General features: G+C 35.5%; 1 protein-coding gene across 8 annotated transcripts in view; it reads left to right on the forward strand.

Moving 5' to 3' along the window:
- Positions 1 to 14,061, forward strand: part of MCTP1 (multiple C2 and transmembrane domain containing 1) — a 566,686-nt gene that overhangs the window by 332,946 nt on the left and 219,679 nt on the right. For 4 of the 8 annotated variants that reach the window (XM_084800400.1, XM_084800402.1, XM_084800404.1 and 1 more), the window contains exon 6: positions 981 to 1,019. The exons of the other annotated variants lie outside the window; for them this stretch is intronic. In XM_084800400.1, coding sequence (XP_084656526.1) covers positions 981 to 1,019 — 39 coding nt within the window. The remainder of the gene's footprint in view (positions 1 to 980; positions 1,020 to 14,061) is intronic. 8 annotated transcript variants of the gene reach the window in all.

Below are 14,061 nucleotides of genomic sequence, written 5' to 3' on the forward strand. Positions count from 1 at the left end.
ATCTGTCTTAAAGACAACCATAAGACGTGGTATGGAAGAGAGGAAAGTTTACATCTAGGTGCTTAAGCAAAATGCTTAAGAGTAAATAGGAGAATTATTTAAAATTGGGGGCAGCTTTATGGTTTACTTTATGCAAAAGCAAGAGGCCAATGATTGTAAACACTCACAACAACTCTCCAGAAGTTTAACTAAAGCATTTAGCCAAGCTGACCTCTCACTATGACAGAAGTAGTAAAAACAATGAAGCGCCCTTCTCCGAGTTGTAAACATTGTAAACAATGGTACAGTTAAAAATTAACTAAATGCATAAATATTTCTAAACTGTGGCCAAATCAACAGGCTTTGGATGTAGGTTGAAGACAATTATGTTATATAGCCAATTAAGTCAACTGTATCCTCAACCCTATCTCTAAATGGGACAAGTTCATGAAATTCAAATTGTAACTAAGAATGAACAAATTCCAAGTCTTTCGTTATACTTAAAAATACATGGTCTCAGCCAGGCATGGTAGCTCATGCCTGCAATCTAAGCACTCTGGGAGGCAGAGTCAGGAGGGTCTCTGGAAGTTCCAAGCCAGCCTGGTCTACAAGGCCAGACCAGGATAGCCAAGGTTACAAAGAGAAACAACAACAACAACAACAACACTTTGTCTCATCTCTTTATACAAAGAATAATACAAGTGAACTCTCACCAGAAACACTGCCTGAATGTTAAAACTCTCTCTCTCTCTCTCTCTCTCTCTCTCTCTCTCTCTCTCTCTCTCTCTCTCTCTCTCTCTCTCTCTCTCCCCTGTGTGTGTGTGTGTGTGTGTGTGTGTGTGTGTCTCATGTGAAGCAGTTTTGTCTCATACAGTTGTTGCTGGGAACACTTTGCTATTTAAAGGGCTAATAAATGTTACGCTTCCCATAAAAAAAAAAACCCAATGGCTGCCCTGTTCTGGCTGGATGAAAGATAATGAAATGCTTTATTTCATTTGCAGACAATGCTAATGAGGAAGAGTTGGAAAAGATCCAGTAAGGTAATTCTTAGCATGTGATCTTCAGCTTTCCTTGTTGAGAAGACTATTAGCCGCTTTCCCAAATTCCTCTCATCCCCTTGCAAGCTGTACCACAAAGTTCCATCATTGCCAGTTTGCCAGTTGCTCTTTATTTTCTTCCCATAATCTTTAAGCAAATCATGTGATGCTTTCTAAGTCAGTAGAAACCTCCCTGGTCCAGAGCACTCACACCATTCTCTTGCTGTTCTCCAATCACCTTTCAGTCTCATTTTCAGCATCTGGTCTCTCCTTTGTGCACAACAGGGTCTACAAAATCACTCTGCTCCAGGATGAAAGAGATGGGACTGGGGCAGGGACAATGCCAGATACAAGTAGCCATGAAACTTTCTGATTACGTTCATAGAAAGTTGTGTATTGGGCTTTCCGTATGCCTTTCAAGTCATGTAAAGGCACACACTAAGCTTTTAGTATGTGTGGCAATGGAACCACTCTTGAACATAAATATCAAGATGAATCTGAACTTCTATACGACTGTGCTTTTAAACAAATCAGATTTCCTTGGTATTAAAATTTTTACTTAAAAGTTCAATATTGCTTTTAGTAGTTTTGATTTTTTTAGACCCTGGAACAATGGCAATCTTTCTTCTTCCATTCTGATCAAACCATGCCGTCACTTAAGTTGTGATTCAATTTCATCATTTTCCTTTTCTTTTATTGAGAAGTAAGAAAGTATATGTATGTATAATAAGTATTGTTTCATGTTTGCAATGGTGTTTTAAGCTGCTTTATAAAGTACGTCTTATAAATAGTTAGCTACTCTCCAGTTCTTACACTGCTGACAACCAAGATGGTTCACCAAAAGACTGCACTCAAAAGCACACTCTGGAGAATGTTGCTGAGTATTTCTGAGAGTTCACTGTGGTTTCATTAAATGAAATAAAGCTTCAAAGGTTTTTTAAAAGATATGTTTTCTTGTTCATCTTTGTAACTGCATTGGAATTAAGACTAGACTAAAAGTGTGTTGATTTTAAAATGTACATAAGACTTTCCCCATCCTGTCTCTCTGTGATGATGTTTTTGTGTAAAAGCATACTAACTCATGAATAGTGAGCAATATTCCCTCTTTCAAATGAGTTAACTTAGAGTTTGATGTTGCATAGTATTTGGCATTAACTAATATGAATAATCTATTTTGTTGAAATATAAAATAAAAAATAGAAACATGTTTGGAGCTGGGTATATTTGTAGGCACTTGAGTTTGCAGCACTTAAGAGGCTAAGGGAAGAAAAAAAAGGCTACCATCAATTCCAGAGGAAAACTCATTCTAACATACTCAGATAGATAGATAGATAGATAGATAGATAGATAGATGAGAGATAGATTCCAAGACATTTATTTCTTTAAATTAACCTTAATGATAAAGCAAAAATAAATAAACATAATTTCTTTAAATCTATAAATAATTTAAATGAGTGATAAATACATTGTTTCTATTCTTTATATTTTTTAAATTCTTGGTGCTTTATAATTAATTATTACTTTAAACTTTGAAATTTTGCTACTATAGATGCAAAATGCTAGTGTCTAATTCAGCACTCTTCTGAGCACTTGACAGGTTATATTAATATCAAACCAAGAGATTTTTCAGGTTGGTACATTTTCATAAAATTCTAAATGTCAAGGGAGTTAAAAATCAGTTCACTCATTTTCTTTTTATTGTGTGAATATAATGAGAACTTGTTAATTCATTCCCATTTTTGCTACGCCCTAAACACTTTCCATATTCACTAGATGTGGTGTTATAATTTGAAACATCCATGGAAAGCTTCACACTTCTAGTTATTATCTACTTCACTGGTCCTTCTCACACCCCACGTTGACACTGGTTCTGAATCCATTCCTATAGCCATCTGCTTCCCAGAGCGCGAAAGGATAAGTCAGACGATCGGGTGGGTTTGTGGTTTGTCGCTGTTTCACTAGAACGTACTCTCCTTCTAATGCTGCCCCTTAAAATCATGCCCTAGGAAGGAGAACTCACCCTTTGATTTTAGAAACCATATACTTGAGTCATGCATAAATACAAGAACTGATAATTTAGCAGTTATTTTATATTGTATAACTGTGCTCAGCATTGAATTTTCCTACAGTCATGAATCTTTCTCTTCTCTGGAGTCTCAGTTTACAGGCATGAAAGCTCTCATCTTCATGTCAGGACTTTAGCAGAATGCTTGCTTTTGAGCACCAAGGATGAAAATAATCTAAGAATCAAGCCTTCCTGATAAAGACTTGTACATAGCCATACATTGTTATTCAAGGGTCTCTGTGGCTGGGAGATTTCATTTCTTGTCTTCATTTCTTTCAGAAGTAATCTAAGTGCAGTTATAGACAGGAGAGGACTAAACTGATAGTCCCGTTATAACATGTGCATCTCCCTTGCATGTTAGGTAATGAGGTGAAATAGCTCATAAAATATCTAAATATATGCTTGTCATTTCACTATTTTCACTCTATGGGATGGTTTTTTATTCTTCTTTTGGCTACCACAGTTCTGCCAATAATAAATTCCCTAATGGGAATTTCTGTGGTACTCACATCTTGTAAGACACTATTGAAATAATAAAACAGTGCTCCAAGGACAGAGGCATCATATATATTATTCAAAACAAGTTTCTTTATTATTATTGTGAGTCCAGCTGCTTTAACATTATTACAAGTAGGGGAAATGCACCTACATGTACCTGTGCAAAGCAAGATGTAAAGTATGAGCCAGATTGCGATTGCGTGCAAATCAGTAAGTAGAGTAAATATCACCAGTATCTCCCTTTATGGGTGTAGTAACATCACTAATATACTCATCGTGGTTACCAACTGCGCTTTATATCATGAAAAGTTTACATTCTTTCTCACAGTTATCTGGAATAGAAGTGTTATTTGTAAGAAGGAAAAAAAAAGTCAATGTCTCCCTAAACTCAGACAACTAGGTAATTATCCAGGTCAAAGAGTCACATTTGTGTGACAAAATACATTTTGGCAGAGAAATTATAATGCTTTGAATTACTTCAATGCTTTATTCCTTAGAAGAAGTCTACATTGGTAATTTATTTAAGTTTGAATTATTCATCGAGAAAATTTCATGAACTTAGAAGATAGATAGATAGATAGATACATACATACATACATACATACATACATACATAGATTCACATGGACCTGTATATATATATACACACACATATATATATATGTATATATATATTCACATGGATCTGTGCTAAGATATATATATATCTTATGTGTATATATATATATATATATATATATACACACACACATATGTATACATATACATATATATGTGAATAAATGTTGTGGGATCAAACCAAAAATGGAAATGAAATAGTGAAGTAATTGTCTCTGTCAACCAGCTAGAAGTTTATTCAGTACTGTACATGCCTGTGTTTTAACCCAGAAGAAAGAGTTTATCTGTGGTTATGATGAGTAATAACAAACAAGTTCCTGCTACTCGTGGTCATGGGTGAAGGAGAACCATGATTTCAACTCAGCCTGCAGTACATAGCGAGACCATATGTTACATAGAAATAATAAACATACTTCAGAAACTACTTCAGCTATCTGAAAAGTGCTATTGTGTGGGCCTCGCCTCCAGCTGATGCACTAGGGGGAACTTGATGACTTCCGAGAGAGACTCACTTTTCTTTGTAGGTGCAGCTGCTGATAGATTGCCCCGTGCCCCCATGGATGACCACACCCATGCGAACATATCCCACAGTAATTGGAGCTTATGAGATATTAATTTAATAAACAGGAAAAGAAGGTGGGAGGGTTTCTGGAGGCATCTGAAGGTAGGTAGGTAGTGGGGGTGATGATCAAAACATGAGAAATGTTCAAAGAACAAATCAACATATTATTTAAAGAAGAGAAAATGATATTGTAATCATATAGAGATACACATGTCAAAATCCTGACCTTAACAAGTTTTAATTGCTTTCTTTAAAACTCTGTCCTCTGGATAATATAATGTAGATTATTGTGGTGGTATCTCATTACTAGATCCTCTGTTATTTGACAACCTATATCTCTTTTAGCAATATATTTTCTTATAAAGATTTTATTATAATAATTTAGCATGATTTTAATGAAATATAAAATACTTCATCCATTGGTTGAATTAAGCCATTTGAATAAGACTTCTAGCAAAGATATCATTAATTTAAACTAGAGAACACTATAAACTCTATAAGACTACAGGGCATAGTGAGACTGGAGCCTTTCATGACATATTAAAAATGAATCAATGACTTCTAAATGCCTTAAGTAAGGGGACAGAAACAGATTAACACATTCTTAAGTATCACACCTTGTCAGACATAATGATTTTTTAGGTTAACAATTTTCAAGTTCTTTCCACTAACGCGTCATATGCTGATAAACAGGTGACTTTCTAGAAGAGAACAAACTTGTAAAAAAATGAAAACTATTGGTAGGAAACCTCAGTTATGAGTGATCACAATGCTTTTTACTTTAATAAATCATTAATGACTATGTGCATTTATCTTTAGATGTGGGAAATGCATACATGTTTTTAAGGAAGCAAATGTTTGTTTTAGATTCCTTACTTTGGTGACATTTTTATTCACTAATCTTTTTAGAAATACTATAAAATAATACTCAGAATTGCCCTGAGATTCTAAAATGTAACAGTAAACAAATAGTGAATAACTATGAGGAGTTCTATTATACAGCTTGTATTTGGACCTTGGCTTTTAGATTTTACTAAAAATCTAGTAAATTTTATTAGATTGTTATTTATTTTGTAAATATTTTGTATTAGCATGATATTTGATTACCCCACAAAGTATATGGGCCCATAGCTAGATGTTACTTTGAAGTGATTTTCTTTGATGTTTTGACAATGTTTGCCTATAGACATGAAATTAGATTTTATATGCTTTAATTCATAATGATAGAGATTTACTGTATCCACAACATTACATTTATTTGATAGCTTCTTGTTAAGTTATAAATGCTGTGGATCTTTCTGGAGAAAATATGGATGATCTGGTATAAAGCCAAGGGGTAAATATAATTGAGAGAAAAAGATGGAACCCAGAAAGCGTGTGTCCCATGTCTAAGATGTTTATGTATGATTGCCAATTAACCTTTGCTGCCTGGATGTGTTAACAAAATGCCCACCAATTTCCCTAGGACTGTTACAGAGCTGATGAGTTGGGGAAACTGGCACATAGACTCTAGTTAATGGAGCAAAAGGTTGCCACGTAGATGTGTAAGGCATTGTAATGGAAGAAAAGACGATAGGTTGGGATGGATGGATGGATGGATGGATGGATGGATGGATGGATGGACCGACGATTGATAGATAAATAGATGCATAATAGAAATATATTCTACAAATAAATTATTCATTTTCAGTACTTTAAGTTCTTAAGTGAAAACATTCATAATTTTTCAAGAACTTTATCACCAAAATCATAGCTGACATGGTTAGTCAATATCCTAAATATCCTAAATCATCTTTTGCTAGGATAGAAGCATCCTATGACCATGACTTTCGTGAACAGTGTATGTAACTGATTTGCTATGAACTTATAAAAATTTTTCTATCACTTAAGTGGCCAAAATAGCGCCAATGAAAAGAAATTGTACTTGTGTATATTCAAACATGTTCATGTAATCTAGAATGCTGACTTGATTCTAATACTTGAATTTTAAGGTTACAAGTTGTAAATACTGTTTTTATTTCGTCAGAAGAAGAGATGAGATGAAAGCTGTACCCAAGCTGGGCAAATATATGGCTTGGGGTGAGACCAGAGTGTTTCTTTCTTTGTTCTAGCTATGGCAGGGCCTAGGTCTAGAAGCTTCTAGCCTCCTTTACAAATTAATCTTCTGTAACGCGAACCTTGAAGGCTTCAGCTTCAAGCATCCATCTGCTAACTTAGAACTAGAATGTTTTAGCCTCCAAGACTTACTACTGAATAAGCTCACCTTTTCTATCTCTTTCTGAACTCTTGCTGGCTGGTTCAACTCAGCTGTTCTGGCCCAAACTCTTCTCGAAGCTGACTGATTCAATCTGAATTCTCTCTCAGCTTTGATTGCATTGCTCTGCTTGGCCTCAATGTAACTCTGGCAACCTGTTCTAATCTTCTGGCTCATTCTTATTCTCTGGCTCATTCTGTCTTCACGTACATCTAGAATGTTCTTCCTGCAACCTGTCTCTGTAAAACTGTCCCAGTAAAACCGCCACACACACTACCCACACTACCTACAACTACTGCTACTCTCTTCCTACACTGCTCTTGAGTAGGGTCTTTCCTGTGCTGATGTCATAAGAGTTGGACATATCCTATCTCTGAATCACTCTGTCAGATCTTTCTCTGAATTGTCACTTTGGCTGCCCCTCAATTAGATATAATTTTCTTTTTTCTTTTTATAATTAATTTATTCTTGTTACATCTCAATGGTTATCCCATCCCTTGTACCCTCCCATTCTTCCCTCCCTCCCATTTTCCCCTTATTCTCCTCCCCTATGACTGTTCCTGAGGGAGATTACCTCCCCCTGTATATGTTCATAGGGTATCAAGTCTCTTCTTGGTAGCCTGCTGTCCTTCCTCTGAGTGCCACCATGTCTCCCCCTCCAGGGGACATGGTCAAATGTGAGGCACCAGAGTATGGGCCCAGGGATCCCACTCAAACTAAGGCACCAGCCAAGGACAATACAGGCTGTAAACTTTAAACCCCTACCCAGATCTAGCCAATGGTCAGAACATTCTCCACAGTAGAGTAGATATCGTTTTCAAACATTGCTGCTTCCGGCAATTTCACTGTTTGCGATTAAAGGTGTGTACGAAAGGACAGTCTATTTTCTAGCCTGATCATATTTTAATCCAGGGCATATCTGCATTCCATCTGGGTCACATAGACCTAGAAGGTCTTTAGATGTGATCTGGTGCAAGAACAGTCATGTTGCTGGATTAAAATTCCTCTAGATTTAAAGGTTCAATTTTTTCTTGTGATTACTTTTATTTTGAAGGATTCCTATGTTATAATACACTGAATTATGTTTTGTTGTTGTTTATTTGTTTATTTTAAGAAATTTTGTTCATGTATACAGTGGATTTTGGTTATTTAATCCCCACATCCTCCAATATAGCTAACTGGCTGACTAAAGTTTTATTTTCTTTCTTTTATTTTCAGTCTATTTTTTCTTTTTTATTAATTTTTTTACATGTACATTTATGATTCTCCTTGCTGTAGGTAGTTTGTTGTATATGTGTGTAATAATATAGATGAATTATGTTTTAAGGCGTGTATACTGATCTATTTTTAAAATATCACTTTAGATAAAAGATTGACACTTAATACTCACTCCAACTGATAACAAAATCTTAAACGTTTTTGTGATTTATTTTATGTAAAGTTTGAAAATTATTATCATATTTATTTTTTTAGAAAAACTTTACTTTTATTTTTAAAATGAATATCATCTAGATGTCTTATTTTTAAAATATGAGTAAATTTTAGACTTAAAGTTTGATTTTTCATCTTTTAGAAGATATTTACTTACAGTGCAAAAATACTTTGAAGGCAAAAATAGACCTAAATAATATTTGTATTATTTACCAACGTATTACTCACCAGTGGATCTTGGTAAGATGGTAAATTAGAAATCCCAATGAAAGCAGTTCAGCCATTCATTATTCACCATAGTTTTGATGATTTTCTTTTATCAACTTGATATATGTTCAGTTTTTTTTTTAATGTTGATTTATAATTTTAGCACTTTTGTACTACTGCTTTTCCTCACTTTGCAGTCTCTTGTCTTGATGGACACTGAAGTGTTAGTTAATAGGTACATAATTATTTGATTCAAGGTTTCTCTGGAATTCATGATTGGTTAGTGGCTTCCAAATTAAAATCAGTACTTTTGCTTAGGTCTCATCGTAATGGCGGCATTTGTTGTTCTGCTGCTATTACGTGGTCGTAGTGGTGTTAGTAGTTAATGTTCTTATTGCTATCATTATTGTGATAGTCATTATTCTTACTGCTATGTTATTGTGGGGGTGGTAGTTATTATTCTTACTGCTGTGTTATTGTGTTGGTGGTAGTCATTATTCTTACTGCTGTTGTTATTGTGTTGGTGGTAGTCATTGTTCTTACTGCTGTTGTTACTGTGGTGGTAGTAGTCATTATTCTTACTCCTGTTGTTATTGTGTTGGTGGTAGTCATTGTTCTTACTGCTGTTGTTACTGTGGTGGTAGTAGTCATTGTTCTTACTGCTGTTGTTATTGTAGTGATTGTAATAGTTATTATTACTGCTGTGTTATTGTGTTGGTGGTAGTTATTATTCTTACTGCTGTTGTTATTGTGGTGGTAGTTATTATTCTTACTGCTGTTGTTATTGTGGTGGTAGTCACTATTCTTACTGCTGTGTTATTGTGTTGGTGGTAGTTATTATTCTTTTTGCTATTGTTATTGTGTTGGTAGTAGTCATTGTTCTTACTGCTGTGTTATTGTGTTGGTGGTAGTCATTATTCTTACTGCTCTTGTTATTGTGTTGGTAGTAGTCATTATTTTTACTACTGTTGTTATTGTGGTGGTGGTAGTCATTGTTCTTGCTGCTGTGTTATTATGCTGGTAGTAGTCATTGTTCTTACTGCTGTTGTTATTGTGGTGATGGTAGTTATTATTATTACTGCTGTGTTATTGTGTTGGTGGTAGTCATTGTTCTTACTGCTGTTGTTATTGTGGTGGTGGTAGTCATTGTTTTTACTGCTGTGTTATTATGGTGGTGGTGGTCATTATTTTTACTGTTGTTGTTATTGTGTTGGTGGTAGCCATTGTTCTTACTGCTGTTGTTATTGTGGTGGTAGTAGTTATTGTTCTTACTGCTGTTGTTAATGTGGTGGTGGTATTCATTGTTCTTACTGCTGTTGTTATTGTGGTGGTGGTAGTCATTATTCTTACTGCTGTGTTATTGTGGTTGTGGTAGTCATTATTCTTACTGCTGTGTTATTGTGGTGGTGGTAGTTATTATTCTTACTGCTGTTGTTATTGTGTTGGTGGTGGTAGTCATTATTCTTACTGCTGTTGTTATTGTGGTGGTGGTAGTCATTATTCTTACTGCTGTTGTTATTGTGTTGGTGGTAGTCATTATTCTTACTGCTGTGTTATTGTGGTGGTGGTAGTCATTATTCTTACTGCTGTTGTTGTTGTGTTGGTGGTGGTAGTCATTATTCTTACTGCTGTTGTTATTGTGTTGGTGGTAGTCATTGTTCTTACTGCTGTTGTTATTGTAGGGGTGGTGGTAGTTATTCTTACTGCTGTTGTAATGTGTTGTGGTAGTCATTGTTCTTACTGCTGTTGTTATTGTGGTGGTGGTAGTCATTGTTCTTACTGCTGTTGTTATTGTAGTGATGGTGGTAGTCATTGTTCTTACTGCTGTTGTAATGTGTTGTGGTAGTCATTGTTCTTACTGCTGTTGTTATTGTGGTGGTGGTAGTCATTATTCTTGCTGCTATTGTTAATGTGGTGGTAGTTATAATTCTTACTGCTGCTGTTATTGTGGTGATGGTGGTAGCTATTATTCTTACTGCTGTGTTATTGTGTTGGTGGTAGTCATTATTCTTACTGCTGTTGTTATTGTGTTGGTGGTAGTCATTGTTCTTACTGCTGTTGTTATTGTGGTGGTAGTAGTTATTGTTCTTACTGCTGTTGTTAATGTGGTGGTGGTAGTCATTGTTCTTACTGCTGTTGTTATTGTGTTGGTGGTAGTCATTATTCTTACTGCTGTTGTTATTGTGTTGGTGGTAGTCATTATTCTTACTGCTGTTGTTATTGTGTTGGTGGTAGTCATTATTCTTACTGCTGTTGTTATGGTGTTGGTGGTAGCTATTATACTTACTGCTATTGTTATGGTGTTGGTGGTAGCTATTATACTTACTGCTGTTGTTATGGTGTTGGTGGTAGCTATTATTCTTACTGCTATTGTTATGGTGTTGGTGGTAGCTATTATTCTTACTGCTGTTGTTATTGTGGTTGTGGTAGTTATTATTCTTACTGCTGTGTTATTGTGTTGGTGTTGGTAGTTATTATACTTATTGCTATTGTTATTGTGGTGGTCATAGTCATCATTCTTACTGCTATTGTTATTGTGTTGGTGGTAGTAATTATTCTTACTGCTGTTGTTATTGTGGTAGTGATAGTTATTATTCTTACTGCTGTGGATATTGCGCTAGTGGTAGTTATTCTTACTGCTGTTTTTATTGTTATTGTAGTAGTTATTATTCTTACTGCTGTTGTTATTGTTTATTGTTGCCTTTATTGCTTTTATTCTTGTTGTTATTGGTGTTAATGATTATTTTTGTTGCTATTAGTGTTGTTTCTATTGTTATTATTTTGTTATTGTTTTTGTTGTTATTGTTGTTACCAATAATAGCTACTCCTGGGTTGGTCTACTGTAAATTTCTTATTAATTCAGAGCAATAAATGGCTCTGGAAGCCACATGGAAATTAAACTGTTTCACTTGAAATAAAGACCAAAATTTACATAGGAATGTGGGTTGTAAAAGGAACTATAAATTGTAGCTGATGAGTGATAGAAATAATTAAACATGGCATAAAAAATACAGCCTAGGGACTAGGCTGGATCTAAATATATCTAATAGCTTTGTTTTTCAAACCAAAAACTTAGCATTAAACCCCCCCACAACCACCAAATTAATGAATGCTTTTTTTTCTTTGTATACTAAGTCAACAGTTAGGTAACTATCCTCTGACTTTAGCTGGGGAAGACTAAAAGTTCTGCTATTAGTACAGCATCATGCCAGTCACACAACACTACGTTAGATGAGTTAATACTACTTTTAAATATTTGCTTTCTGTTAGATTTAGAGGTAAAACGTTCTCCATTTACTTAACACATTATGCCTTAAGATTGAAACTCACTTAAACACATACTTTTTGATACTGCCTCAACTTACACAGTGTGAAACCACTTATACTATTAGGCTTCCTGACATAGTATGATATTTAAAACTTGCCTCACATGCTACTAGGCATGCTGATCAATTCCTGAAATATTTTTAAATCAAAGTGAAGAGAAATAACAATTAAAAATAAAGTGTGCAACTTCTCCAAAAAACAGAAGTTTCTTTAAGTTAAATGATAAGATGGTGAGCCAGAGATAGGCCAATGGGTAAAGGCACTTTCCCACATGCCTTCGGAAAGGAGATCCTTCCCAGATCCCACAAAGTGACAGGAAAATACTGACTCCTGACACACATGACACACACATACACACATGTGTGCATGAGAGTGTGCACAAATACACATACACACATAAACACATGCATACACATACACGTGTACACAAACATACACACATAAACACATGCACATGCACACACACATATACACACTGATTTTATTTTAAGCATACCCTTGGTGTAAGGAATGAAGAAAACAGAGTGTCATCTATTCATGAAAAGAAACGATAGTCTCCAACTATCTAAAATGTCTGGGTAAGCTATTCCACTCCTTGGATATACCCAGAAGATGCACTACCACACAACAGGGACATATGCTCAACCATGTTCATAGCTGCCTTATTCATAATAGCCAGAACTTGGAAACAACCTACGTGTCCCTCAATAGAAGAATGGATAAAGAAACTGTGGTACATCTACACTATGGAATACTACTCAGCTATTAAAAACAAGGAATTTCCAAAATTTGTGGACAAATGGATTGAACTAGAAATTGTCATAATGAGTGAGTTCACACAGAAGCAAAAGAGCTAAATGGTATATACTCACTTATATTGAGACACTAGTCCAAGGTGTACGTCCCCATGGAAAACTGTGCCTACCAGGAAAGTGGGTAAGAGGGGAGGACATCCTATTGAGACTTTAGGTGTGAGAAGCCTGGGAGAATGAGAAAATAGAAGGATCCAGCGGGTCCTGGAAAACTACAGGCGAGTCTGGGCCCTGGGGTCCTCCACAAACTATGGCAACAGCCAAGGAAAAAATAGGCAGTAAACCTCGAACCCCTACCCAGACTAGCCGATGGACAGGACATTCTCCACTGTTGAGTGGAGAAGGAGATCTGACTTTCACACAAACTCTGGTGCCCCATATTTGACCATGTCCCTTGGATGGAGATGCCTGGTGGCACTCAGAGGAAGGATAATAGGTCACCAAGGAGAGACTTGATACCCTATGAGCATATACAGGGGGAGGAGGTCCCCCTCAGACACAGACATAGGGGAGAGGAGTAGGGGGGAAGTGGGAGGAAAGGAGGAATGGGAGGATACAAGGGATGGGCTAACAACTGAGATGTAATATGAATAAATTAATTAAAAAAAGAAAAGAAGATGTCTGGGTATGTGAGTTTTACCTTTAAGTTTGCTTTGCTTTTGTTTTGTTTGAATTTTGATAGTAATGAAATACTTTAAAAATACTTCAAAATTATCCAAAACCTCATGACTTTATTATTATAACTGATAATCGGTGACAGAATAGAAAAACATATAGTCCCAAGGAAAAGTAAGTTAAACCTGTTTAAAAAGTATCAGGGCTAAGGATGTAGCTAAGAGCACTAGTTCATGTAATTGTTTGCATTGATATACTGTATCATCCTAAGAAGCTGGAGAAATTTTGTACAGAATTTAACCAGGTACATATTTTATCAGTAAGGGTTCTGCTTCTGTATTTAAAAACAATCTCATAATCTATGATTAGCACATGTTTTACTAAAAAGTATGTTGTCTGCTTCACTTTGAATATCGCAATGTGCTAAATTCCTTATATTTTCTGTCATAAAATATCAGCCTCAGATATTAACGAGCAGTCTCAAACAAAGAGGTAAGTGGACTCTAAAAACTAAACTTTCTCCCACTATATTCCCCCTGAAGCAGAAAGCGAAAATGACAAAGAGAGCCATCAGTTCAAGAGAAGAAACAATAGTCTCCAAGAATCTAAACCCTCTGCATTATGACTTTTGCCTTTTAGTTTGCATTGGTTTTCTT

The sequence above is a fragment of the Acomys minous genome (genome assembly GCF_964271855.1).
Source record: "Acomys minous genome assembly, chromosome: 11".
In the NCBI taxonomy this organism is placed as follows: Eukaryota; Metazoa; Chordata; class Mammalia; order Rodentia; family Muridae; genus Acomys; species Acomys minous.